We start from the raw sequence: 27,618 nt of genomic DNA on the forward strand, positions 1-27,618 counted from the left end.
GACCTGGTCTGATCTGATCTACATGCCAACCGTTTCGTTAGTAAGGAGGGGAGATAGCATATCGAGAAAGAGATGGCTTCACACACATCATGCTATCATGCCATGAGTTGCCTGTTTTGCATATCTGTTAATGTGTGATCTAACCGCTGTCTTGTTGTGTGTCCGTGGTGGCTACCAGAGAAAAGAGAGTTATCAGAGCAATCAGACCATCGTCTATCAGCCAGTCAAAGTCAAGTCGGGGATCGCCTTGGGACGTTATAAATATATAAAAAAAAATCCGAGAAACTTTTTCCCTTCCCATCTCTTCTCATCTCTCTCTCTCTCTCTCTTTTTTTTTTCTTCTCATCTCTCATCTTCAACAGACCGGACCGAGCAACTTTTTTTTTTTCCTTCACCTTCCTTTCTTTCAACCTTCTCGTCTCTCGCTCGGACGTTACAAATCATGGCCGTCATTGTCCAGCTGGTTCAGGGCCTGCAGACTCTGGCAGGAAATCTCACCAATCCCGCCAACCTCACCCAGATCCTGTCAACGCTCGCCATCGGTATCGTAGTCATCCTCATCCTGATTCAAATTGCACAACGAATCAATGTTAATAAAAACGCACCACCCGAGGTCCCTTACTGGATCCCTTATCTCGGATCAGCCATTTCTTTCAGTCTCAACCCTCTCAAGTTCTATGATGATAATCGTAAAAAATATGGCGATGTCTTTACTTACACCATGGTCGGTCGCAAGTTCACGGTCTGTCTGGGTATAGAAGGAAACAACTTTGTGTTCAACGCAAAACTGGCGGATGTCTCTGCAGAAGAATCATACAAACCCTTGACCACCCCTGTGTTCGGTAAAGGTGTCGTTTACGATTGCCCCAACAACATGTTGATGGAACAAAAGAGGTTTGTCAAATGGGGAATGACCAACGATGCCTTCAGAGCCTATGTTTCTGAAATAGAGGAGGAGACCAGGGAGTACTTCAAGCGTTGGAATAACAAGGTCGGCGGTAGAGGCGATCTCTTTACAGCCATGGGAGAATTGATCATTAACACTGCATCGCGTACCTTGTTGGGACCTGAAATTCGTGCCCTGATGGATGAATCTGGTAAGGGCAAAAAAAAAAAAAACTCTGCAATCCTTACAATCATTTGTAATCAATGGACTATATAACTAAAAAGGTTTTTTTTTTTTTTTTTTTTTTTTTTTTGTTTGCAAATAATGAACAGTTGCTCAGCTTTACCACGATCTTGATGGCGGGTTCCAACCTATCAACATGTTCTTTGAATGGCTTCCTCTGCCCTCATACTTCCGCCGTGACAATGCTCACGAAAAGATGCGCGCCATTTTCATGAAAGTCATTGAAGAGCGCCGTGCCAACAATGTCACCAACAAGACCGATATGCTTCAATCATTGATGAACCAGACCTACAAGGATGGAACACCCTTCACTGACAGAGATGCTTGCCATTTGATGATCGCTCTTTTGATGGCTGGCCAGCATACTTCCTCCACCACAGCTACCTGGGCCCTCTTGTTCTTGGCAGAAAACCCTCAGATCCTCAAGGAGTTGGTTGAAGAGCAAAAAGATGTTCTTGGATCACTTGATGCTCCCTTGACCTTTGACCATTTGAAATCCATGACTCTGCTCGACAATGTTATCCGTGAAACTCTTCGGCTTCGCCCACCAATCATTATGATCCTTCGCAAGGTCTTGCGTCCCATTACATTTCCTGGTACTGACTATGTGATTCCAAAGGGCAACTACATTGCTGCATCACCCATTGCTACACAAGTGGATGAGCAGTACTACAAGGACGCCACCAAGTTTGATCCTCACCGCTGGGAAACCATTGTGGAGGAGGAGACTGGTGAGACTGTTGATTATGGTTTTGGAAAGATTGCAGGTGGTGGTGCCAGGAACCCAAGTTTACCCTTCGGCGCTGGTCGTCATCGTTGCATCGGAGAGGCTTTTGCATATGTCCAGCTCAAGGCAGTGATCTCGACCTTTGTTCGCATGTACGATCTTTCGCTGACAGAGAAGGGTATGCCTGGCTCTGACTTCACAAAGATGTTTGTCCAGCCAGTTTTGCCCGTCGAGATCAACTACACACCTAGAAAGTAAAGGAGAAAGGAAAAGGAAGGATCTCTCACTTACATATAATTCATGTATACACACAACTCATACAATACGTTCATATATGCGCATCTTTTATTAAAAAAAAAAAAAAAAAAAAAAAAAAAACTTGATTCATGATCACTTATTAATATCTACAAGCGATAAAGGAAAAAAAAAAAAAAAAAAAAATGCATCAATATCATCCGATTTTCAAAGTGAACTGTTGGAATACAAGCATCCTTTTGACAACAAGAGGGTTGAGATTGGAAGAAATGATTTAATCGTGGACACTCATGTGTGTATGTATAGACTATACCCTCTATTGAACAGAATCAGTAAAGGGCTTGCCTCTGAAAGGTTTATTTATGAAGGTATAGAGATGTTTAGAGGCGTTATGGGGTTCCAAGGGAGAAGGTACTTCAACCCGTTATGGTCAGCGGTAAAGAGTGCAAAATTTTAAAGAGGAAAAAAAGGGTGCATGGCGGAAAAGATGTTTCCTGATTCAGTTGTGTATGTGATACATGGTAAACATGGTATGGTCTTTGAATCTCCCACGGTCCCATTCAGAATATTAAAGATTTTTTTTTCGCGAAAATGAAGGAGGACAGTTGCTTTGAGAGAGAGGACAACAATTGCCATCCTGGCAATAGTGAAGTTGAAGATTAATAACCAAAAAAGGCACCGATAGTGATGATCCTTGGTTTAACATGTCGATTATATACACCCGATGATGAACGAATACTCAATGGTAGCGTTGCATGTCTGAAATAAGCAAATTGTATAAAAAGGCCGAGAGATCAAAATGGAGGGGATTCTTTCTCTCTTTCCTTTCTCTTTTTCTTCCTTTCAACTGTTCGAGACAAACACCCATCCTATCCTTTTCCGTCCTCAAAAGATACATACACCCAATCCTACAATGATACACGGAACCGCTCCTAAGAACCAACGTATTGAAGCGGACAAGATCAACGAGACTTTCAAAGACTACATTGGTAGGTTTAGGAGATGATAGAGAAAATAAAAATCTGCTTGTTTCCATTACAGTCTCTGTCTTTTTTTTTTTTTTGCTTTATGTGTTGCAGCATCCTGCTGCGTCTTTTCTCTTTTATTCAATGCAAAAACAAAACAGAAAAAAAAAATCTACTCGTCGAAGTTCTGGACAAAAATTACAAATGCAAATGCTCGATATGATCGCCTTCTTCCTTACCCCCTATTTTCCCATGCTATTTTCCTTTGCTCAATTGTGGGCAATGCAACTTTTCCTTTGCTGTTCGTTTTGTTTGGAAATATGAATATGAATATGAATGTACATTTTATCGACGTCATGTTGGTGCAACCTTCATGTCTCGTTTGGACAATTAATTTGTATTGGCTGATTCTTTTTTTTTTTTTCCTCTAAAACATAAAACTTCAAAGATCTTGCTGTGGCGACTCGCGGAGGCAAGGTTCTCACTCAGACAGACGAATGGTTCGCAGAGGCCAAGAACCTCCTCACAGCTGCAGCACCCATCTCTCAGCCTGGCAAGTTCATTCCTACAGGTGCATGGTATGATGGCTGGGAGACCCGTCGTCATAACCCTCATTATGACTGGGCAGTGATCCAACTTGGCTACGCTGGTACGATCGCTGGGTTTGAAATCGATACTGCGTTCTTCACTGGAAACCATGCTCCGTTTGTGTCTGTAGAGGGAGTCAAGGAGACCTCAATTGAAAAGGCAGCTTCACGCACATATGAGGAATGGGCCACGGTTGAATGGACCCCTATCCTCTCCAAGGTTGCACTTGACCCCAATACTCGCCATGGATTCAAATTAGAGGAACCAACGAAGGATTTTTACACTCACCTTCGATTCTGTATGTATCCAGATGGAGGTGTTGCTCGTCTACGTGCCTATGGAACTGTGCACATGGTTGTTCCAGAGAACAAGCACGAGATCTATGACTTGGCCTCAGCTGCTGCAGGATCTGTCGTCACAGAGTTCTCGGATGCTCATTATGGTCACCCTTCCAACATGTTGCTCCCAGGTCGTGGACATGACATGTCTGATGGATGGGAGACAAAGCGATCACGAACCCCTGGACATGTGGATTATGCAAAGATCAAATTAGGCCAACCCGGTCATGTTACCAACATTGAGATCGATACAGCCCATTATAAAGGTAATCCACCGAAAGCAGTGACTATTGCAGGATTTGAACATGGATCAGATGAGCCAATCTTGTTGCTGGATCAGGTTCATGTGGGCCCCCACCGTCAACACTTCTTTGAGGTGGCCAGTGATTTGACAGAGAAACGAATCGCAACCATCAATGTCATCATGATCCCCGATGGCGGTATCAAGCGCGTCCGTATTTGGGGCGCCGCACAGTTACCTGCCGTACAGCCTGTTGGCTTGCCCATTGGAGTCCGTAATGAGCTGCCAGACGAACATACATGGAACGTTAAGAAGCATTAAACAACCCCTATCTTCTTTTTTTTATTCACTTGATTAAAAAAGAAAGAAAAATTTATATATATATTACACAGTTTCCACGAATATTTACAGTATAGAGTGCTCAAAGCTGTGTTCTTAATTTGTTATTGGATGCATTCCCCAAATGTGTTTTATACGCTAATGGAAGCGCTCACGTAGCGCCAAAACTATGTTTATTAGCAGCTTCGTCTCCGTCCGATACTTTCTGCCGTTGATCTGCTCTTTCATCTTGCTGTTGTTGCTGAAATTGGGGTTGCTGCTCACCCTGTTGTTGTCCACTGATCCAATGCTCCATCAAGTCACGTGCCTGAGCACGTACATAGGCTGCTGCTGCTCTTGGATCACGCTTAGTCAAGGGTTCTCGTTCACGTTCATGTTCACGTCCATGTTCACGCTCTCGCTCTCGCTCTTGCTCAAGTTCATGCATATCTTGGATACTCCTTTGCATCCCTGCAAGGGTAGCCACAATCGCTGAAAGATCTGCCTTAGTCTCGCGATTGACTTGATACTGTTTCGCGTTTAATCTAGCATTCTCTATCTGGAGAATGGCCTTGAGTTTGTTATTATTATTATTGTTTTGACTCTTGTCGTCGACACTGCTGTTATTCCTTTTGTGAGGTTGCTCATCCTTCTTAGGGAAGAGTCCTTGGAAGGCCATGCCAGGTTTAATTTTATGGTTCTTTTCATGGAACGCGGCCATTTTGAGCGGATCAGCTGTGTGATAGATTTCTTTTGGGAAGCAGTCATGTGTATCGCGAAAGCCTTCAATATAGTAGGACATATTTTCGGCTGACTCGATGTAACGGAGGCGGCACTCGATCCAAGTCAGGCGCCAGCAGTCATCTCCCCTGATGAATGTCATACTGAACAGGGCTATTTCCCCAATGATGATTGAAATATATATGGTTATTAATAAAAAACCAAAATCGCATGGAATGTTAACGGTATTGATCTTCAAAGTAAAAGTAAATCATAAACTTACAGATCAAAACATTCATCATAACAATGTTGGTGAAAAGATAACAGAAAATCATCATAACATGGAACCCCCAGTCTTGGCTTGACAACTCGCTGTTAATAGGTCCAAACCGACCAGCTTATCCGAAAAAAAAAAAAAAAAAAAAAAAAAAAAAGACTGTCAAATTTAAAATCAGGTATCGACCTACTGCCAAATATTAACTTTTTTGTGTGTGTGTTGTGCCTACCATAAAAAAGAACGTTGAAGTTAAAGCACCAAAGAACTGAGTTGGATATCCTGTGTTTGGATCGCGTAGCGAGCATGTTTCTTCCGAGCAAGCTTTTAACACATGAAGGATAGCGATTGTGAACGTGGCAATTCCTACGCCAAAGATGATGAAAAAGGCCAGGATCTCTGCGATTTCTCTTTGAATAATCGTTACATATTTGCATACCATTTTGATCACTCGAAGCTCATACAGCTATTTTACCGCAACAATCACAATTTTAATATCAGATAAAAAGTGATAATTAAGACCGTTATCCTGGAGCCGTGGATGCGAGTCTGAGTAGCCATCATATTGAGGACTATGGTTTCATTATAAGCGTACTCGAGGGTCTCATCTTCAAGGAGCAGGTCGACCGGTAGCATGTCCATAATGCAATCGTGTCCACAAGAGCTAAAGCGGTCTCTAGGAGGCGTTAATGCGTTGGCATCCTTCACAATATTGACGATAGAGCCCTAAATGGGGGATTAAAGAGACATAGGATTAATGTCAGTGAATCATCACTCTTTCTTTCTTTCAATCTCTCCTTCTTTTGATATTTACTTGGGCATAAGTAAAGGCCGGACCCGTAATTGGGACTGGATACTGGATCTCATAATCCTGATGAATACTCAACGTTTTTGCAACAGACATGTCGCGCGTGCTGATGAGTCGACGGCAACCTCCTTCTTCTGGCTCAACTATACTATCAGTCGATGTGTTCGTTTGGCCCAGAACCAAGAAGTGGTCCTTCTCTAGGACGACTTCAAAGTAGTTCTCGTCGCTCAAACTCTCGGGCTCATAGCCTGATGATGAGATTGCATATGAATGGACATTGAGCGTTTTATCCTGCGAGCTTCCTTTACCGTGACCAATGCTGATGAGCTGCTGTGGCTTTCCCTCACCGTACAACACCTGGTCTATTGTTGAGCAATAAGGTAAATCATCAGCATGAGAAATGATATGACAAGTAGGAAGTTTTTTTTCTTTTTTTTTTTACCATAGATACTATTCTGCCCGCTCTCTAGAGTGATATAACGCAGCTCAAAACTGCCGATAGCGCCACTACCGAAGTTGAAAGACAGTTCCATAGGCCCACAAGCATCAAGCTCGATTTGACCATCTAATCGCAGGCGAGTGAACCTTTCCGTGGCTATTTAATGGCAACAGGGTTTGAAAAGAAGTCAGTAAGTAATTATAAAATGATGATATACATGACACTATAAAGGATTATGCGTCTTACAAATGTTGCGAAGCTCTTGATTGCTGATGATGGTTTTGCAGGTCTCTGCCTATGTTAATAATAAAAAAAAATTATCCAAGAGAAGACCTTGTCAGCTCTTCCTTCCTTTTGCCAGGTAAAGAGCAGCAACATACGCATATAGAACACTCTAGTTCCCTCATGTACCATGTAAACACAATGATTATCGTCGTCGAGCTGGCGCGCGTCGATGGTTAACGACTGCAGTGACTTTGTATCCATGTTCTTGAAGGATACACAAAAAACTATCGAGTACCATCCAGGCTCAAGAGCGCTGATATCTAAAGTACACTTCCATCGAGGACCTGCACGTACAACGACTGCAGGGAGGGGCCCGTATTTTAAGCTGCCATGAACACCCTCGATGGTGTTGCGGAGATACCATCCTTTTTCAGGTGTCTGAACTGATTGAAATATATTTATAGCATCTAGGGCCGTGGGCGATAAAGGTCTATTAGTTGTGTAGGTCTTAGTCGTTTCGATCGCCGTGCTATTAGTGGGTAGCGGCCCTACTGTGGGGGAGCCCAAATGGTGCTGTTGTTGTTGCTGTTGCGTTGCTTTTTTCTGCGGTTTCTGGTGTTGCTTGGGCATGATGGAATGCAATATAAACTACACAAAATATACAAAGTGGAATGAATGAGGTGCCAAGAGGTATATGCCCTGGATAAAGGCAATGCAAGATGTATAGCAAGAAGAAATCAAAAAGCGAAGATTGTTTGCAGAAGGAAGATCGACAAAAAAAAAAAAAAAAAAAAAAAAGGAAAGAAAAGAAACAGCATGTATGTGAGCATGGAAGCATAAATCCGAAAAGTGGAAAGGAGAAGAGAAGGGGAGAAGGCGGCTTTACTGCCATTTATGTGATCAACGGTTCAATTGATCAACGCCCTGCCTCGCCTCGTGGCGCGTACTCTGCATTTCGAGGAAAAAATTTTTTTTTTTGACGCGTCTTTGAAACATTTTCGACACACCGTCTCTGTGCCCGTGTGAAACCTTTTATTAACTGGTAGTGCGACCGTGCACAGTTTTTGAATGCTATCAGAGTTCGAGCCAGAGGCTGCGAGCATTTATATACACGATAGAAGAACAATATGCCACGCTTTTGAGCACCACATTGTTGGTTGCTTGGGCCATGCTATGGTCTGGCACAATGCAACGCGGCACAGTTTGATATTATGACGGAGCAATTGACACGCTCAGTTACACTATCTAACCATTGTTTTCTCTCCCTCTCTTCATGTTCTCATTCCTTTTTACCTTATGGACCAGAGGCCGCCTGTCTCGACTTGCTACATGCCCAAAATGCTTCTTTTTTTCCTCTTGTCTCATCGACATTTGCATCATCTCTAACACTTGCCTTCTAACAGAAGACCAAGCAAGTCTAGATGGTACATTTCCCCATTATTGTGCATTTCATTTAAAATTAGGACAAGTTTTATTAACAAGTAGAGTTATGGGATATCATCTGGATCTCGGTGAAAGCTAGGCGAATATGCTGTCCCGTATTACTTGTATTGCACGGACAATTTGACTGGTGCTTGACCTGGTAAGCTATAATATTCAACTCTTAAAGCACATTAATATTCTTAAGAAAGAGTGAAACAGTGAGGTCCCAACGCAATCGAATGGTCATTATTGCTATCGTTGGTTGAAGTTCTGTCATCGAATTTTTTTTTTTTTTTTTTTTTTTTTTCGCCTGTATGTTAAGAGAATGCCACAAAGCTGATTTCGAAGACAGCACAGACCCGTCTGTTGAATTGAGTTCATGTTGACATGAAATAGTGACAAAATAGGTTCAGCAGAAGTCTTTTAATGGTCGAGACGCCAGAGACATCTAGTCTCTAGACAATGATACAATGACGTTTCTTTCATTTGAAGAAAGGCTTAAAAGGCGCTTATGTGTGGGAATGAACATTCATTTCGTTTTTATTTTATTTTATTTTTTTGAATTCATGGCAACTACACTCTACCGATTCACCGATGCTGAAGGGCTTGTTCATCTCTTTGAGAACAAACATGACAAGAATCTGAGTTCATACTTGGAAGTGGGTGACATTCATGGATGTCTTCACCTTAATGGAATACCTTCTGGCAGGCCGTCTCCAATTGCAATCACTAAATCTCTCTTGGACTTTGACCACCTCGTTTGTGATTTCGATGAGACCATCACTGAACACGATACAACTTCTTCGTTCGATACTCTCGCCAATGAAATCCGTCCCGTCCATTATGCGGACCCACAGCTGTCCTGGTCCGAGATCTTGCAAGCCTATCTGGAAGATCTGGACAAAGTCGCAGTGGGGGATCTGTGTCATTTAAACGCATCAATGTCCACATCCACCCCTTCCTCATCATCTACGTCTTTGAACATGGATGGGCAACAGCAACAGCAACAGCAACAGCAACAGCAACAGCAACAGCCACATCGTTTATTAGATCCTCATATTCGGGAGCTGAAATGTCATGTAGACGGTCGCACATTTACTCCAGAACCCGAGACCGTCGTTCCCAAGATCCCCTCGCTTCAACCTTGGATCCATTCTCAAATGCGCAAACGCGCGGTTGAAAAGGTATCTCTGGATCGAGTCTATGAAAGCGGTAATCTTGTGGGATTGACTCGTGCTCAGATTCGAGCTTATGGACGCGAAAAAATCCGACTTCGTCCAGGGGTGGTTCAGTTTATGAAGCTCTTTATAGAAGAGCAAGACCGTAAGGAGCGAGCACTAAAACAGGAGCTAGGTGATGAAGGAGTCCCTACCGTAGATTCACACGGTTGTAGGAAAAGAAGAGGGGAGCTGTGGATTGTTTCTGTCAATTGGAGTCAGGACCTGATCCGGGGAGCGATGGATCAGATCTTTGGCAGTGAAGAAGCAACTGAGCGGTATCTACCAGACTCTCAATTGATTTGCTCCAATCTGATGTTTTCGTATGAGGATCATCAAGAATTACAAAAGCGACGTAGAGAAAAGGGTGATAATAGTGGAAGTGAAGGCACTGCTGATGTTACTACTAATAATACCAATAATACAGAGACCAAAAGCCAAGACCAAGGACGAAGTGGAGACGAGATCGCTGATGTGGATGTTGCTGATAAGAGATCAAAGCAAGATGACGCAGCTGAAGAAGAAGCATATTTATCGAACGGCCAAGTCAAAGTCAACTGCCTGACAGGCACAGATAAGTTGCGTGCGTTTCGAAAGATTCAGGAAGAGTATGCCAGCAAATATGGTCTTGCTCCTGTTGAAACTAAATGGGCTTACCTGGGTGACTCTTCCACTGATCTTGGATGCTTAGGTATTAATCTGTTCTCTTTTCAAAACATCACTATATATATATGTATATATCATATAGTTGCTAACCATTCGATTCGTTTTATAACTCTATCACTGTAGTTGAAGCTGATGTTGGGATTATTATTGGCAACAGCAAGTCGCTTCTGGTTGAGTGCGAACGTTCTGGTGTCCAAGTGATTGATGTCCATGTAAAAAAGCCCAAAATAAAGTAGTCACAAGCAGCTTTTCTAATGGTCAGAAGCTGTTGATGTCTTTTTTTACACTTCATCTTTAAACCCATACAACCTGTAGAACTCCTTTATATACATATATAATTCGAAAGAAAAAGGAAATGTCTGATGTAACAGCATCGAATGCAGCAGCAGGCCTTAGCCAATCACCAGCTCTTGCATCAGGATTTCAATTTCCATCCATTCACAACTTTCCACCTTTTTACACGTAATGCAATACAATGGAAGTTTTTATTTTTTTTTATTATATTTCTAGATATTAATTTCTCTGATATTAATGTTCTATATAATCCCCAACAGATTGCAGCCGACCGCGTCTACATGGAAAAATCAGGCGGAACTATGGAGCACGATTATCATGCGTTATTATAAGCATCACCGACTTTATCAGCTGGATCTGGATGACACTGCCGTTAACGATCAATTGTTCAACAACCAACGGATAAATCGTAAGGAAGAAAAATATTCAAAGTATTTTTTTTTTTTTTCCCCTGTCTTCTCTTATTCACTCATTCTTACCAAGGAGATGAACCTGGCTTCACAATGGATTATTTTTTTTTTTTTTTTTTTTTTAAAAAAAAAAAAAAAAAAAAAAAAAAAAAAAAAAAAAAAAAACTAATAATATATAGGGAGACTCAAACCAGAGACTATTCAGGCTATAGTGGATGTGATGGTCAAGAAAGGTGAAGGCAAAAAAAAAAAAAAAAAGATTTGTTCTGTGTGACAAAACATTTTCACGTTCAGGGAATATCAATTTATTAATTTAAAATTCATCATCATAGGCGATGCTGAGTGGGACGCGACATCAAAAAAGAGAAGGGCAATCGTTTACTGGCGCAAACCCGAGGATTGGGCAGAAATGATCTTAGCATGGGTAATTTTTTTTTTCTTTTTTTTTTTCCTTGTCAATTAAATTTTTGATACATTCTTATTTCTTTTTATTTTTATTTTTATTTTTTTATCCAGGTTTTTGAATTGGGCCTTAATAATTCGATTTTAACTTTCTATGAGATTGCACATGGCGAGGATTCAGAAGGCCAAGAGTTCCATAATATTCATCCAACCGTCCTACAAAAAACCATGGAAGTATTGGTGAGACGTGGGATTGCAGCCACATTCCAAGGCGCGACGTTTGAAGAGATGGGAGTCAAATTCTTTAATGCAGGAGCAAAATAATAAAAAATTAAAATATGAAATATTCCCACGGGGAGGCCCAACTTGTTCAAATATCCTTGACTGACCTCTTTAATAATCTTTTGGATTTGATCCGCGTATCATTCAATATGGTTGTATGCAAAGATTTGTAAGTGAATAATCTATAACAGGTCCAACCATTTTATTTTCTCCTTCCTTATCTTTAATTTATGTCTAACAATCCCAGTCCTCTTTCTTATATTTACAACTTCTTGGTCAACTCAGGCACAGCAGTAAACAGATCGCCGACAAGACCATAGTCAGCAACCTGGAAGATGGGTGCCTCTGGGTCCTTGTTGATGGCAACAATCGTCTTGGAATCTTTCATACCAGCCAAGTGCTGAATGGCGCCTGAAATACCAACAGCGATGTAGCTATGCGTTTTTAAATCATAAAGTCATTAAAGCATGGTTAGATTTATAATTAGTTTATAGGTGCCGTTGACTAATATTGTGAGAAAAAAAAAAGTCGACGCATTTTCCAGGATCCTTACAGCTCAGGGGCAACAATCTTTCCGGTTTGACCGATCTGAAGAGAGTTGTCAACATATCCAGCATCGACGGCAGCACGGGAAGCACCAACTATATTGCAAAAAAAAAAAAAAAAAAAAAAACGGGTTCATTTCTATAGTTGTACATCATAAAAAAATTAAGAGATGTGACACCTTGGACCTGCATTGTTTTCTCTCTTACCGGCAGCACCGATCTTGTCAGCCAATTCATAAAGCATTCCAAAATTCTCGCCATTCTTCATGCCACGGCCTCCAGCAATAACACGGGTAGCAGAGTCAAGTTCAGGACGGTCAGACTTTTGCATGTGCTCGCTGACAAATTCGGCCAAGTTCTTGTCTGCAGAGATTGAGGGAGCATCCTCTTGAGAGGCAGCAGAGTCCTGTTGACCAGCAGCTGGGAAGGCAGTGTTACGGACAGTAATGACCTTGATTCCATCGTTAGACTTGACAGTTGCAATAGCGTTACCTATCCCAAACCATCGGGATTTGAAGGATGTCAGATCAACATTGAGTCTCTTTTTTTTTATTCATCTCTCTATTCTCACGGAATATTTTACTATTCAAAACATACCGGCATAGATAGGACGGACAAAGGTATCGGCGCTCTCGACACCAGTGATGTCAGAAACCTGGGCAACATCGAGAATGGCGGCAGCACGAGGCATGACATTCTTGCCAAAAGCAGAGTGAGAGGCAACCAAGTGAGTGAAACCATGCTTCTTCTGAGTTTCGACCAAGAGGGTGGCATGAGATTCAGGCAAGGCATGTGTGAAGGCATCACTCTTGGCGACCAAGATTTTGGAGACACCAGACAGCTTTGCGACCTCACTAACGACAGTGTCGGGAGCATTACCGGCAACGAGAGCAGTGATGGAACCGCCAAGTTTGGAAGCAGCTGTGAGGGCGTTCAAGGTCGAAGCAGCAACCTTGTTGTCCTTGTGCTCAACCAACAAGAGGGTAGAAACGTTACCGCTGGTGGCATAAGTACGAGCCTGTTCATTTGATTGTCATAGGAATGAGAGAAAGGAAAAAAAAAAAAAAAAAAAAAGAAAAAAAAAGGTCAGGATGGTGTCTTTTGAATTAAAGCAATGTAATATGATAGGATGGGATAGATGGGAAAGGACGGGATAGGATGGGATGTAACCATGCAAGGGTTGAAATTTATCAAAACATCGGCTGAAAAAGATCAAAAATAGCGATTTTGTACATGTTGATGGAGACATTGATTGCTATTCATCCATCAATTTTGCTCCGTGGTATTTTCGCGTGTGCCCATGTACTTAAATGGGAGATTCAGGGACCGACAAAAACAAAAAAGTCTTTTGCGCGATCTTTTTATGCAGTGAATGAAATTTGCGGTAGATTGTTGTACTTTGTATTATTTTTTACTATTATTACCAAGGAAAAGGCAGGAAGAGCAGTGCGACGGAGGGCAAACATGATGGAAATGATGTGTGAGTGGGGAGGATGAAATGATGTATGAAGAGACTGATCTGGCAATATGCGGGGATTGGAGGAACGATAAAAAGAAAGCACACGGGCATGAGAGCAAAAAATAAGCACGTGGAAATCAAAATCGTGGCTTATCCCATCTACCTTTAAAATTGGTGGCGTTTTTTTAAGCATGTGAAACAGTCAGTATTTTATGAAAACACCTTGAAGATGATATACACCGACACATTTGAGCGTCTGTCATTGAGGCTGGTTGCTAGTCATAGCGAAGGATGGCGTGGGTGGATGAATGAATTTGGAGTCTGCAGAACACAGTGAGGGAAGAGTAGCTATGAATTGTTGTAAGCGATACTCAAGGAATGAAGACACGCTTACTGTGAAAAAAAAAAAAAAAAAAAAAAAAAAAGTTCCGGTGCAGAATTTACCAATGCCACAAGATTTTGTATGTCAGGGCATATATAAAAGATACAGCCTTGATATATACCATGACTGTTGTTTTATTCAGTTCATACAGGCCTTCTGTAGTTAACTGCAGCCTGTTCGCGTGAGCACTATTGGTACTATCGTTAAAATTGATAACAATATATCGATCACATATTTTACCGAATTTGAAAAGATAAAAAAAGCCCTTCTTTCTGATATTGAACTCTTCTTATCAGTTCGTGTGAATTACAAACAGCCTTTGTATCAATCACATCAATCGTTTTAACAGACCATCGTCCCAAAAACAACAAAACCTAAACCCACGACTTCTAGCAGTGCTCACCAACCCGGATACATCAAGGGAAAGCAAGAAGGCGAGGAAGTAACTGATACGACAAATCAAGGCTCGCTGAATTGTACAGAGAAAGATCAAGCTAGCCAATCTTCATAGTATGGTGGAATAAATCAATCTAGGTTACTCCTCTTTCCGGTGGCGGTACACCATCAAGGCTTGAGATACCATGCGACTACTGCAATAGTAATGACGGATGCATCGATTCAACAACCAAAGACAGATGCCGTCCTCTCTGTCTTGTCAATTGAAGCTACTTCGACTCTCCATTACTGCTAAGACGACTATCACTACTGTGCTACAAAGTTCAAGCCCTCGATATCAATAATTGATGCCACGAAAGCACCAAAGCGGCAACCGAGATTATGTGTATGTTCTTGTCTTTCCTATATGTTATAGATCGTCTTTTTATTATTATCGTTACTAATATTGTTATTTGCAGAGCACAGGAGAACAAAATGCTTTAATGAGATATACAGCAAAGAGTTCCATCCTCGAGTCTATTTTATTCCCCCTATTAGAGTTTATTATAAAAAAGGGGAGGCCATATTGAAGAGCTGAATGACCAAGTTTCTATTCTGAACTCCATTGCATCCATTGACTTACTGCCCTATTTTTTAATGTATAGGAATAAGAGAAATAAGTAAGTTAAAAAGGAGAAATAAACAATTACCAGATTCGGTTTTCTCTCGATCCCATCTAGTAAGTGAAATAGCTGAACTGTCGTTGGCAGTCTGTAAAAACTCTTCTTTAAACTTGGGGATATGTAATGCCTTTTCTTCTTTTTTTTTTTTTATCATCACTTTTTATCACCATTCTTTACAATGGTATCATCATCAGTAGGTAGTTATGCGTTGGGAAGCTTATGTTCAAGGCTCTCGTCCCCCATACCATGTTGTAAATTAACAATATATTTCTTTACCGTGCGCCAACGTATATATTGTACGACCGAAGAAAGTGATGCACCGAATGGTGTTTATCTGTCCTATCGCCCAGGTGACCGTCCAAGCATCTAATGTTTGGCCAATTTTCCACAATCCATTTCGCATCCTCAAGTTGCGTTCGCTGATGATCATCATTTCTTAAGCTTAGCGTTTGTAGACTCTTCAGATTGGATAGTTCATCCAGGCCTGCTCTTAGTCTCAAGTCCAGCGTCCGTCTTCCCTTACTTATTAAGTCCGACGTTGTTAAGTTAAGTTGACGTAGCTGAGTCAATTTACCAAGTTGCTTAAACGCAATACGCGCCTTCGCCATGCCTTCTGCTGTCTCTTGATCAACATCTGCCAAAAGATTGATATCTAGGCGAGTCAGTCCAGTGCTAACCCATTCTGCACCATTGACAATCTCTGTTACTGTGATTTTAGATCCTGCAAATTTTCTCAGACGTGGGCAATTTGATAAAATGGTTTGAACAACACCATCCTCCACGGCGCATTTTAAATCGAGTATCAATGTCTCAACCGTCTCGCAAAGCCTCCGAAGCCTTTTCCTTCGTACCATATGACCATTCTCCAATACCTCTTGCTTCTCTGCTAGTAATTCCTGCAGAGGAAGCTGACCGAAGTCCCAAAGTCCGACATCTAACTGTCTTAATTCAGTCATTCGTCTGAGGAGTGTCGCCATATCCTCGTTTGTTATATTTATGAAAGGAAGCGATAGTTCTGACAATTCATCTAGAGTCCAAGGGTGCTGAAGGAATGCTTCCTTGAAAAAATCTTCGTTTTTTGACTGCTCAGTGTCTCTGATGGAAAAGACTTGTCCTCCATACTCAAGCACACACAATCCTGGACATTTCCTCACCAACATGCCGAGGAAATACGATGATGTGTACGGATCTGGAGGAGTGATTAAACAGACACACTTTATACGCAGTGTATGTATCTTTGGGAGGACATCATCATCGGCTCCACTACTTAGGAAGTTGATAGGAAGCTGATGTATGGATAAAGAGTCCATATCCAAATACCCAAGTTTCTTGCAGACTTGAAAAAATATATCGAATTCATGATCAATACGTATGTGAGAAAGCTCTAAGCGATTAAGGTGGACGCATTCCAGCAATCCCTCCCAGAGCCCACGTGGAGTACGAACGCTTCCTAGGCAAATCCTAGTGATGGTGGAGCTGTGGGGTTTGATCAGATCCAGAAAGTGAGTCGCTTGGGACCACGAATATCTCCTTTTGTAGTCGATGGACTGGAGACGACCACATCCCTGCAATGACCCATACTCCTCTGGAATTTTGTCTACTTTAAACATAATCTCTTCAATGTATTGTTTGTTGTTTTGCAGTGCCTCACCAATAGGATATCCCTTTGGTCCAATTATGATTTTTCTCCATATAAGCCTGATAAGAGTTTTATGAAAAGTTTTGGAAACACGGATACAGTTTATAAGATCATTCAGCTTGAGGAAGCTGCCGATAAGCAAGAGGATTTCTGGAATGTCCAAGGGGTGAAGTTTAGTGCTGTTCATGTTGCAAACAGATGATGCTGATGAAGGGAGGTTTGGACGATCATTTATCCTGGCTCTCTTAGCGAAAGCTGCCGAAGGTACTGACTTCCTGATTCGTTTAGCTTCTTTTGGCATTATTTTGCAAAATGGATTTAGAGTATAGGAGTCAATAAAGTATCTTTGAGCACTGCAGTATGAATGGAGGGCATTGATTGCTGAGGAGAACAAGAACAAGAACGTGGACATGAGTTTACAGTTGAATTCTGGGTTTCCGGAATTCGACTGTGCACAATCGTGCCCTGTGCATCAAGTAAAACAATTTTATTTCCTCGGAATAATGTTACCGCATCAAGTCAACGTTATTTCCAAACAACATTCTCAAAATGGATACAAACAATAGAACTCAAGCAAACAAGACTTCTACTTTTTGTGAAGTATGCCATACTACGATGTATCCTGCTTAGTGCTTGTGGCTGTGTTGGCCGAGCGGTACCAGAATGATCGAGTATAAGCTTTGCTGTGTATGGTCGATAACATGTCTAAGTTGATGATCACAACCTTTGTCATAACTAACGATGTAGACCAACATTCCAGCCAAGGCAAGTGAGATAAATATTTTCGAGTTCCTCACATTGCTAGTGGTCATTTAAGAGATGTGTCAATTACTAACATAAGTCCATATATTCGTATGCATTCGTAATGCTACTCCAAAAGAAATGTTTCCTCTTAACAACTGAAAGTGATATGGAGATTTGCAGATTAAAGGATGTTCTGAAACTGTAATTGTTCGAATGTTCGAATACTTTTAAAATATGATGACACAATCAAGCTCGGTCTGATCCGATTATTTTATTCCAACTGCTTATTAATAGCGGACAAAAGTTCAAACACAAAACTGGACGTGGGGGCCAGAACCCGGATATGGTGTTTACGCCACATGGCTTCCTAGCTAGTCGCACACTATTTAAACCTAGCATGTGTGGAAGTTAAAGGATTGATTGTTTCTCATCGACCATTTCATACTTAGAGACTTTACACTCAGTTGATGATGCCAACTTTTTTGCCCAGCTAACATGCAAGGAATGTATGCTGTCGTCGTCATTGTCCTTTTATATTAAAGTATATCTTTATTCACTTATATGTAGCTGTATGTTTTTTATACTTTCTGTGCACGAAGAATAGATAATGTTTTTTCAAGACTAGGTTGATATCGAGGGGCTACATTGCCACTATCTTTAACGGGCTCTAAGAAGGATAGTTGCGGACGTGAATCGAGCGCCCGTATCAATATGATCCGCCAAAGCCATTTGGGAATATTTTTCATGAAGAAACGTAGAGCTTTACCTCTCAGATCCTAACCGAAGGACCAAATAGAAAGATATAAAGAGAAAAAAATAATTAAAAGAGATGATAAATGATCAAAAGAAATATATAATTTTCATCCTTATCATCCATTGATAAGTAAACAGGCTCATGGGTATTGAGGGACTAAAAGGATGTTTTTTGTTTTTTTTTACCTGCTGAAGGAGCTGCGCTAAGATCCAACTATTTTCATAGGATATTTTGGCAACAGGGTAACGCTCTTTTTTGTACTCTTCAAAGACCCCTTCAATCTCGGTCACAGATGCGGAAGAAGATAAAACATTTAGCCAGTTGGCCAATGCGGCTGCATCATGTATAGCATTCCATGCTCCTGCGCCCCCAACAGGGTGAAACTGAATGGGAAGTAATAATCAGTATTAATAAGAGGTATATCTTTAAGGCGAGGGGCACTTAATAAGAAGGAGAAAAGGAGGAGGGTTACGAAGATATATCCATCGGTAAGCCATTTACCTTATGCGCAGCTATTCAGCAAGTATTTCAATGCAATGGAAAAGAATTCAATTAGTCACCATTGACTGAAAAACAATAGAATACTTTTATCCTTTCAGTGGTTTTTTCTCTTACCATCGCCTAATAGCACAGTTCGCCCAGAATACCAAGTATCAAAGACTTTCTCTTCTAACAAGACTTTGGAGATCGAGGGTGAATGGTCAATCAAATCCCCCATGGTCAAGGAATTATTCAGTCCTCCAGGGATGGGAAAGTCGCGTACATCCTTGCACATAGCTTCGATTGCTTCTGGTCCCCATTCCGCATTTTGGAAACTGCTACGATCCAAGGCTGAGACCCCATCCTTATGATGGAGTACTGCCCAGCAATAAACATTGCCCTTAATGGTCCAAGTCAACCACTAGATTACAAAATAAATAATTAAAAAAACGGGCAAAGGTTTAGTGCGTGGCCATGAGCATCCGCATCTGCATCTGCATCTGTATACAGATCATACCGAATAGGGTTTGTTCGCTGCCATCACAGAATAGCAGTGAGAGTATGGGTCGTCAAGCTCTGGGAACTGAGTTGGATCCAAGGAATGAGTCAGCCCCGCGAGACAAATAAAGTTGTAAGGCAAACCTGCACTATCTGACGCCGGTAGCTTGTTCTGTTTCTGCAACTGTTCATACATATTCAACCGGACATTGCTATATGCTCCATCGGCTCCCACAAGGATGTCTCCTTCAGCAGTTGTGTTGTCTGCAAACTGGATCTGTACACCAACACCACCACCACCACTACCACCACTGTCACTCGGCGGCTCGGTTTGTTTTATGGACACGACACGCTTGTTTAAATGGATCTTTTCTGCAGGGATCTGACGGTGGATCAGATTGTGGATTTGAGCTCTTGAACACAGATTATCGCAGGCTCCTCCTCTAGGGAAGAACAAAAAAGAAAAGAAACAAAAAAAAAGGAAGCACTAAGCAAGGTGCATTTCTCTCTACTTTCTTTAATAGCGTATGAAAGTAGGCATGTCTTTTTTTTTTTTTTTTTTTTTTTTTTCCTTACAACTCCTCCATAAGCTTTAAATCCATCGAGAACTCTAGTTGTCGCTGTTCATTGAAAGTCTCGATCGAATGCAGTGGTTTGCTAAGCGATAGAAATTCATCCCAGATACCCATCTGTTTGAATAATGGGGCCACTGTAGCGCCCACCGCAAGCATTGCCCCTAACCAGAATACAAAAAATGAAAATAGAAAAAACTATGAATATAAATAAAAGCAAAAAATAGTCAGACCAGTTCTCATTATTAAACCTTTCTTTTTTTTTTTTTTTTATACCAAGAGGTTTCATCCCAACCATCCTGTCATAGATCTCATATGGCACTCCAGCCTTCTCTAACAAGGCCCCAAGGGTCAATCCACCGATACCAGCACCCACAATCAAGACTTTGGGCTTCTTGGTTGATTCTAAAGAACAATTGGCAGCAGTCATGGTAAAAAGAAAGGTACGGATTAGGTGTAAAATAATCAGGACAGAAATAAATATTGGGAAGAAAAAAAGCTAATCTCTTTATAATGAGATTTGGAATAAATATATTCTAGGGTTTTACGATGCATACCATACCATTTGGTGAGTGTCGTTTCATGACGTTGGAATGAAACCAGGTGTAGATCTCGATAACTCGATCTGGTCCTGAAACTCAAATACTATTATGCTATTGGCAAGGTCTCTGGAAGTGTGCCATGGAGGCTGTTTTTTGGGACTGATGTCTTTATTTTGCAGTTTAAACATTCTTTCAGATTTCAGCCAAGTGCACGTCTCGGTATCACTTTCATTTATTAAGAGGAAATGTTTCTTTTGGAGCAGTATTGAGTATGAATGCGGGTGTATGGGCTTGTGATGGAGACCAACCTGCCTCATGGACGGCTGCCAGTGATATGGGGAACGCGAAGTGCTTGTCTCATTTGCCTTGACTGAAATATCATAGCGGTCTGCAAGGCTAATTATACTTAAAGGTTACGGTCAGCAACCTAGACATGGTACCAAACCTACTTAGTAAAACCTGCGTACACCATTCAAATGGGTTATTCTGGTGTCGTTCTACCGGACAACTATAAGTAATAAGCATCAGGGAAACGTCAGTCAAGGTTGTCTTCATTTAAGGATGGTAAACATTGATAGAACGACTTCCTTCCTAAAAGTTGAGGTTTTCTAGCTTGAGTATTGTTGTTAGTGTTCCTTTTATGGAGATAACAAATCGAAGGAAATAAAACTGTCCACAGCTTTTTTATTTTATTATTATTATTATTATTATTTTTAACCACAGACATGCTCCATGTCCATGTCCATGTCCATGTCCTTGTTCTCATCGACAGCTGGCTCTATCTGGGCTAAGCACATAAAGACACCTTATTGACTCCATTCTCAATCCCACCTTGTTTGATAATGTCGAAAGAAGCTAAACCAACCGGGAAACCAACACGCCTGGCAGCTCTCACTGGGAAAACTAGAACAAATGGCCATCCAAACCCATCTTCATTAGCGTAACCTGTATGTAATGTGGACAGCACCAAGTTTCACTTCTTTGATATTCCAGAGATTCTCTTGCTCATCAGCGACTTCCTCGATCAAGATGGCCTTCTGAACCGTATCCATGTTCCAAAAGCATTCATAGAGCTCCTACCATCATATGGGGAAACAGCATTATCAGGCCATTCGGCTTCCCTAGTGGTGAAGCACTGAAGAGCAATAAGAAAAATTAAATTTAGTGGTTGAAAACTAAGATAGACCTGTGAGTAAGGGCGCGCTTCTGTTTCGACCACGCCTTTATCAGTATATCAGTGCGCGGGGGGCCAATCGACGCAATCTTATTTCTCAGAGAGAATGTTTCCATGAAGAAGATCGCAATCTCCATGCAGCATTCTCCAAAAAGATCAACTCAAGCTTGGGGACCTCAACTTTTAGTAGAAAAGTCGTCTGTCATACTCTAATTAAGACAACATTATTTGGTGCTGCCCTGATGTTTAATGCCTGTTGCTATCTTACCAGAATGATCGATTTAAATAGAGTACATGAGTTTTGCTGAGTCTGCTTGGTAATGTATCTGCCAAGGTTGATGATCATAACCAACGAAGCATGTAGATCGGTATTTCAGCCAAGCCAAGCGAGGCAAGTGCGCTTTGCATTTCCTCCGTCGCTGGTAATCGTCCAAAACACATCACAGAAGCCTACACATTTGCATATATGACATGCCTCATACTACCCCAAAAATGAGAATGATATAGAGATATGCACTAGAATAAAAGCTGAAAGGGTGCTTCATAAAAGCAGGCACCGCCTACTCAATCAAATCTGGATTTGGCACAACCATTCTACATTGCTTGTTTTTAGTAGCAGGCAAAACGTTAATACACAATATTATCAACGGAAGGGCCTGAACTTAGCCGGCGGAGCCTTCTCTTTTGTCCAGTTGAGCATGCAAGGAAGGCTTGTTGGCGCTGTCGTTGCTTTTGTATATATGAATGTATCCTATATATTTAATTATGCACGTCTGTATATTGTTTTTATGCTTTCTGAGCGCGAAGGATAGATAAAGTCTTTTCGAGACTAGGTTGATGTCGAGGAGGCACACTACCGTTATCTGGAATTAACTCCAAGAAGGATAGCTGCGGACGTGCGTCGATCTTCCGTGTCAGTATGATCCGCCAAAGCCAGTTGGGTACATTTCGCATGACGAAGCGTGTGACTTTGGCCTTCAGAGTCTAGTTGAATAGGAAAGGCAATAAGAGATTTAAAAAAAAAAAAAAAAAAAAAAAAAAAAAAGTAATTCAGAGAATTCAATCATTAATATCCATTTGCAAGTAAATAGACCCATGGAGAATGAAAGGCCAAAAGGAATATTAATTTTCTTTCTTATTTTTTTTTTTTTTTTTTTTTTTTTTTTGTTTTTTTTACCTGCTCAACCACCTGTGAAAAGATTCGGCCATTGTCATAGGATATTTTGGCAACAGGATAACGCTCTCTCTTATACTCTTCAAAGACCGCTTCGATCTCACTTACAGATGCAGAAGAAGATAAAAGATTTAGCCAGTTGGCCAACACGACTGCATCATGTATAGCATTCCATGCTCCTGTACCGCCCGCAGGATGGACCTGGATAGGAAAATAATAGTCGTGATTAATAAGGAGCACATATCAAATGCGAAGAACACAAAATGAGAAGGGGGAGAAGGAGGCTATGGACTCATGAGAGCATGCTCATCAGTAAACTATTTACCTTGTGAACGGCTTGTAAAGTATACATTTGTGGGCAAGGAAAAGGATACAGGGGAAATATAGTGAGTTGCCAATGAACGAGAAGTGACAAAGTGTACTTTAATCCTTTCGGTGGTTTTTTCTCTTACCATCGCCTAATAGCACAGTTCGCCCAGAATACCAAGTATCAAAGACTTTCTCTTCTAACAAGACTTTGGAGATCGAGGGCGAATGGTCAATCAAATCCCCCATGGTCAAGGAATTATTCAGTCCTCCAGGGATGGCGAAGTCGCGTACATCCTTGCACATAGCTTCGGCCGCTTCTGGTCCCCATTCTGCGTTTCGAAAGCTACTCTGGTCCAAGGATGAGATCCCGTCCAGATATTGGATTACTATCCAGCAATACATATTATCCGGGATAGTATAAGTCGTCCACTAGATTACAGAAATATAAATATAAACAACGAGCAAAAGTCTTTAGTATTCAGTCGATGGACGTATGACTGTATCTGTATTTGCGTCTTGCGTACAAATCGTACCGAATAGAGCTTATTTGGTGCTATCATAGAGGAGAAACGACATGCTGGATCATTTAATTCCGGGAACTGAGTCGGATCCAAGGGATGAGTCTTCCCTACGAGACAGATACACTTGTAAGGCAAACCTGCACTATCTGACGCCGGTAGCTTGTTCTGTTTCTGCAACTGTTCATACATATTCAACCGGACATTGCTATATGCTCCATCGGCTCCCACAAGGATGTCTCCTTCAGCAGTTGTGTTGTCTGCAAACTGGATCTGTACACCAACACCACCACCACCACTACCACCACTGTCACTCGGCGGCTCGGTTTGTTTTATGGACACGACACGCTTGTTTAAATGGATCTTTTCTGCAGGGATCTGACGTTGAATTAGACTGTGAGCCGCGGCTCTTGAACATACATAATCAAGAGTCCCTCCCCTAGGAAAAAGAAGTATAAAGAAAAAAAATGAGAAAATAATTAAACAGGGTCTCCACTGACAATAATAAATGAAGATAGACATGTAATTTTTTTTTTTTTTTTTTTTTACAATTCCTTCATAGGATTGAAATCCATGGAGAACTCTAGCTGTCGTTGCTCATTGTAATTGTCAATCGAATGCAGTGGTTTGCCAAGTGATAGAAATTCATCCCAGATGCCCATCTGTTTGAATAAGGGGGCTACTGTGTTGCCCAGCCCAAGCGCCGCTCCTAAGCAAAAAGTAAGAAACAAAGTAGTCAGACAATGTTTTTCATTTTTTTTATTTTATTTTTTCTTACCAAGAGGTCTAATCCCAACCATCCTGTCATAGATCTCATATGGCACTCCAGCCTTCTCTAACAAGGCCCCAAGGGTCAATCCACCGATACCAGCACCCACAATCAAGACTTTGGGCTTCTTGGTTGATTTTAAATAATCATTGGCAGCAGGCATGGCAAAAAAAAAAAATACGAAAGGAAGAAAAATTGATCAAATGAAATTTGGAACAAATCTGTTCTAGGATTTTATCACATCATATGATAAATTTCATTATAAGACAACGGAATGAAACCAACTCTAAACTGGCGCCAGTCCTGGAGCATTAAACCCAAGACACCTGCTCATTTGCTTATATAACTATATCTCTCGTATATATTGTGAGAGAGGGTAGTAAATGTAGAGTCCTCGCCAAAAAATCATAAACAGATATATTTGTCACGTTTTTATATTGAATAGAATAGTTTTCTTTTTGGACATCAAGAATTTTGAGAAAAATAAGTTTCGTACATGTACATGTACGTAATTGTGTTTTTGCAAATATTCTGTGGGCAACGCAAAGTTCTTGCATCCACCTGTCTCGACTGAAACGATCAGTGTCTGATGATGTACTAGAAAAAACTCTAACTCAGTAAAACTGTGCATTTAAATCAAACCGATCATCTAGGCCTGCATGTAGTTTATTTGCAATGTATGGACACCCATTGACAGGTGGAGACCATACTCGAGGTTTTACTCTTTTTTTTTCTTCTTTTTTTTCCAGTCAAACATACCGTAGAGGGATGGCCCTCTTATTTTTATCAAGCTCGGCGTATGCAACGATAAAATGTCGAGAATGGCCCCGGCCTTTTAGGCTGTCAGTGAACGATCGTGCATTATACGACCCTATTGGTCATCCTGGTATCGTTTGACCAAAACAGTTTCAAGTATTGAGAACCAAGGCAGGGCCAGCCAATGTTGTCCTTATCGGAGTATGGTGTACGTTGATGGAGCGACTTTTCTTGACGCTTGCTTTGAGAATTATAATCATGTTGAGGAATGTTGCATGGAAGTAACGATACGAAATATTTTCTCTGGAAATAAAAGATTTAGAACGTACTGTAGGGAAAAAAGACGCGCTTGTCTGCTTGTCTATAGACATCCTCAACCACATACCATCGGTTATTGACACTCCATTTGCATCGCAGTGCTTAAAGACATCTTTTTGACTCCTACACTCTCAACTCCGACTTTGTAAAATAATGCCAAAAGGAGCTAAACCAATCAGAAAATCAGCACGTCTGGCAGCTCTCGCTAAGAAAACCAGGACAAATGGCCGTCGAAATCCTTCTTCATCAGCATCATCTATTCGCAACATGAACAGTACTAAATTGCGCCCATTGGATATTCCAGAAATCCTCTTACTCATTGGCGGCTTCCTCGATCAAGATGACCTTCTAAACTGTATCCGCGTTTCCAAAAATTTTTATAGGGCTTTTATCAGGATCATATGGAGAAAAATCACTATCGTCCCATTCAGATATCCTAGTGGCAAAACACTGCAGAACCACAAGCAGTACATTGAGGAGATTAACTTTGAGGCAAACAACATCCCAGAGGAGTATGGAGCGTTGCAAGGTTGCGATCGTCTCCAAACCATCAACTATGAAGGGAATTATTCGTGGGACGAACCAATTTGCTTTTTGAGTATGATTTGGGCCCACAGCTCCACCATCACCAGGGTTTGCCTGGAAAATGTTCTATCTTCATATTGGCCCTGGAAGACGCTGCTAGAATGCGTCCATCTCAATCATTTGGGGCTTTCTTTCACATATATAAATGGGGATGGAGTCGATATATTTTTTCAAGTCTGCAAAAAAGTTAAGCATTTGAACCTGGCTCGTGTATCGATAAAGCAGCTTCCTATCAACTTCCTAAGTAGTGAGGGCAGCGAATATGTTCTCCCAAGTATACACACGCTGCGTATTGAGGATGTCGATATAATCAGTCCTCCGGATCCGTACACATCATCGTATTGCGTCGGCATGTTGGTGAGGAAATGTCCGGGATTATGTGCACTTGAGTATGGTGGATACGACCTAAAAAGCGAATTTGAGCAATCAGCCCATGAGCATTTCTACAGGGGAGCGTTCCTTCAGCACCCTTGGACTCTGAATAATTTGACGGAGCTGTCTTTCTTTTCCATGATCGTAACAGATGAGGATATGGCGATACTTCTCAGACGGGTCACTGGGTTAAAACGGTTAGATGTCCAGTTTTGTGCGTTCGGTCCACTCTCTATGCGAGAATTACTAGCGGAGGAACAAGAGGTACTGGAGGATGGGCAAATAGTACGAAAAAGAAGGGATCAGAGGCTCTGCGATACTATTGAGGTATTGGGGATCAATATACCAAACATAAGGAGTGATGGTATTGCTCAAGCTATTTTAACAAATTGCCCACGGCTGAAGCGCTTGGCAGGGTCTAGAATTACGATAGCAGAGATTGTGAATGGGGTACAATGGGTTAGCACTGGGCTGACTCATCTGGAAATTAATCTTGTGGCAGATGTTGATCAAGAGACAGCAGAAGGGATGGCGAAGGCACGTATTGCGTTTAAACAACTAGGTAAATTGACTCAGCTACGTTGTCTTGACCTGACAGTATGGCCCCTAGAAGGCGGGGAAAGACGGACGCTGGACCTAAGACTAAGGGCAGGCCTGGATGAACTAGCTAATCTGAAGAGTCTGCATACGTTAGCATTCAGAGATGACCATCACCAGCAAATCGAGCTCGGGGAAGCGACGTGGATTTTGAACAATTGGCCGAGCATCAGATGTCTGAAGGGTTGCATGGACTTGATACTGGATAAAGAGCTAAATGAGGACGAGAAGGATATATATACTTCGATAACAAAGCTATTGAGCAAGATGAGAACCTGTAAGAAATGGATCTGTAGGGGCGCATGCACTTTGTGATGGTGATAAAAGCATTATTGATGATGATGGTAATAGTAGTAATAATAATATTAATAATTATAGTTATAATAATAATAATAATAATCGTTGCAGACTGCGTATCGAAAATAACATGTCGACATGAAAATGGGCTCCAGTGCGTCAATGGGTAGGACGCATTTCCTATCCTCTTTATGCTTTTATATTTTTTATATTTTACAGACTTTGGCGACTGTTCGGACTCCATCTGATACTGTATAAACACCTGAATACTGCCACATGCTATTGACTACTCTACGTCCCTTAAACAATATTCTTAGCATACATCTGAACTTTTGCAAGGGATGTGTCAATACTTC

General features: G+C 41.3%; 10 protein-coding genes across 10 annotated transcripts; 5 read left to right on the forward strand and 5 right to left on the reverse strand.

The window, feature by feature from the left end:
• Positions 1-339: 339 nt before the first annotated feature.
• BCR41DRAFT_425594 (cytochrome P450 51) lies at positions 340-2,196 on the forward strand. The gene is made up of 2 exons (XM_022030605.1): positions 340-1,097; positions 1,219-2,196. The coding sequence occupies exons 1-2, from the start codon at positions 443-445 to the stop codon at positions 2,112-2,114; spliced, it is 1,551 nt and encodes a 516-aa protein (XP_021876902.1). The 5' UTR covers positions 340-442; the 3' UTR covers positions 2,115-2,196.
• A 740-nt stretch (positions 2,197-2,936) lies between these two features.
• BCR41DRAFT_327791 (galactose-binding domain-like protein) lies at positions 2,937-4,572 on the forward strand. The gene is made up of 2 exons (XM_022021671.1): positions 2,937-3,100; positions 3,525-4,572. The coding sequence occupies exons 1-2, from the start codon at positions 3,025-3,027 to the stop codon at positions 4,562-4,564; spliced, it is 1,116 nt and encodes a 371-aa protein (XP_021876903.1). The 5' UTR covers positions 2,937-3,024; the 3' UTR covers positions 4,565-4,572.
• A 92-nt stretch (positions 4,573-4,664) lies between these two features.
• BCR41DRAFT_188796 (hypothetical protein) lies at positions 4,665-6,464 on the reverse strand. The gene is made up of 4 exons (XM_022019805.1): positions 6,370-6,464; positions 5,788-6,281; positions 5,565-5,678; positions 4,665-5,455 (listed from the first exon to the last, which is right to left on the reverse strand). The coding sequence occupies exons 2-4, from the start codon at positions 5,990-5,992 to the stop codon at positions 4,734-4,736; spliced, it is 1,041 nt and encodes a 346-aa protein (XP_021876904.1). The 5' UTR covers positions 5,993-6,281; positions 6,370-6,464; the 3' UTR covers positions 4,665-4,733.
• On the reverse strand, positions 5,793-7,795 carry BCR41DRAFT_188788 (hypothetical protein). Its single transcript, XM_022019804.1, has 5 exons — positions 7,214-7,795; positions 7,049-7,097; positions 6,806-6,958; positions 6,370-6,725; positions 5,793-6,281 (listed from the first exon to the last, which is right to left on the reverse strand). Exons 1-5 carry the CDS (start codon positions 7,655-7,657, stop codon positions 6,039-6,041), a joined length of 1,245 nt encoding a protein of 414 aa, XP_021876905.1. The 5' UTR covers positions 7,658-7,795; the 3' UTR covers positions 5,793-6,038.
• Positions 7,796-8,918: 1,123 nt separating this feature from the next.
• BCR41DRAFT_361972 (hypothetical protein) lies at positions 8,919-10,590 on the forward strand (the record flags this gene model as incomplete). The annotated part of the gene is made up of 2 exons (XM_022025649.1): positions 8,919-10,357; positions 10,456-10,590. Coding segments are annotated over 2 exons (1,552 nt in total), but the record flags the coding sequence as incomplete, so codon positions are not given.
• A 41-nt stretch (positions 10,591-10,631) lies between these two features.
• BCR41DRAFT_188810 (ESCRT-II complex subunit-domain-containing protein) lies at positions 10,632-11,811 on the forward strand. The gene is made up of 5 exons (XM_022019806.1): positions 10,632-10,794; positions 10,887-11,035; positions 11,216-11,269; positions 11,369-11,460; positions 11,553-11,811. The coding sequence occupies exons 1-5, from the start codon at positions 10,688-10,690 to the stop codon at positions 11,760-11,762; spliced, it is 612 nt and encodes a 203-aa protein (XP_021876907.1). The 5' UTR covers positions 10,632-10,687; the 3' UTR covers positions 11,763-11,811.
• BCR41DRAFT_361974 (hypothetical protein) lies at positions 11,570-13,812 on the reverse strand. Its single transcript, XM_022025650.1, has 6 exons — positions 13,690-13,812; positions 12,863-13,283; positions 12,473-12,757; positions 12,274-12,361; positions 11,828-12,154; positions 11,570-11,654 (listed from the first exon to the last, which is right to left on the reverse strand). Exons 1-5 carry the CDS (start codon positions 13,729-13,731, stop codon positions 11,983-11,985), a joined length of 1,008 nt encoding a protein of 335 aa, XP_021876908.1. The 5' UTR covers positions 13,732-13,812; the 3' UTR covers positions 11,570-11,654; positions 11,828-11,982.
• Positions 13,813-18,125: 4,313 nt separating this feature from the next.
• On the reverse strand, positions 18,126-20,281 carry BCR41DRAFT_400674 (hypothetical protein; the record flags this gene model as incomplete). The annotated part of the gene is made up of 8 exons (XM_022029157.1): positions 18,126-18,214; positions 18,314-18,323; positions 18,487-18,684; positions 18,803-18,813; positions 18,917-19,202; positions 19,299-19,722; positions 19,856-20,015; positions 20,128-20,281. 8 exons carry the CDS (start codon positions 20,279-20,281, stop codon positions 18,126-18,128), a joined length of 1,332 nt encoding a protein of 443 aa, XP_021876909.1.
• Positions 20,282-22,353: 2,072 nt separating this feature from the next.
• BCR41DRAFT_425599 (hypothetical protein) lies at positions 22,354-24,500 on the reverse strand (the record flags this gene model as incomplete). Its single annotated transcript, XM_022030606.1, has 7 exons — positions 22,354-22,551; positions 22,745-22,942; positions 23,067-23,077; positions 23,194-23,479; positions 23,584-24,007; positions 24,118-24,277; positions 24,347-24,500. The coding sequence occupies 7 exons, from the start codon at positions 24,498-24,500 to the stop codon at positions 22,354-22,356; spliced, it is 1,431 nt and encodes a 476-aa protein (XP_021876910.1).
• Positions 24,501-25,275: 775 nt separating this feature from the next.
• BCR41DRAFT_188873 (hypothetical protein) lies at positions 25,276-27,319 on the forward strand. Its single transcript, XM_022019807.1, has 2 exons — positions 25,276-25,301; positions 25,410-27,319. Exon 2 carries the CDS (start codon positions 25,565-25,567, stop codon positions 27,278-27,280), a length of 1,716 nt encoding a protein of 571 aa, XP_021876911.1. The 5' UTR covers positions 25,276-25,301; positions 25,410-25,564; the 3' UTR covers positions 27,281-27,319.
• The last annotated feature ends 299 nt before the right edge of the window (positions 27,320-27,618 follow it).

The sequence above is a fragment of the Lobosporangium transversale genome, assembly GCF_002105155.1.
Source record: "Lobosporangium transversale strain NRRL 3116 chromosome Unknown BCR41scaffold_52, whole genome shotgun sequence".
NCBI classification, from domain to species: Eukaryota; Fungi; Mortierellomycota; class Mortierellomycetes; order Mortierellales; family Mortierellaceae; genus Lobosporangium; species Lobosporangium transversale.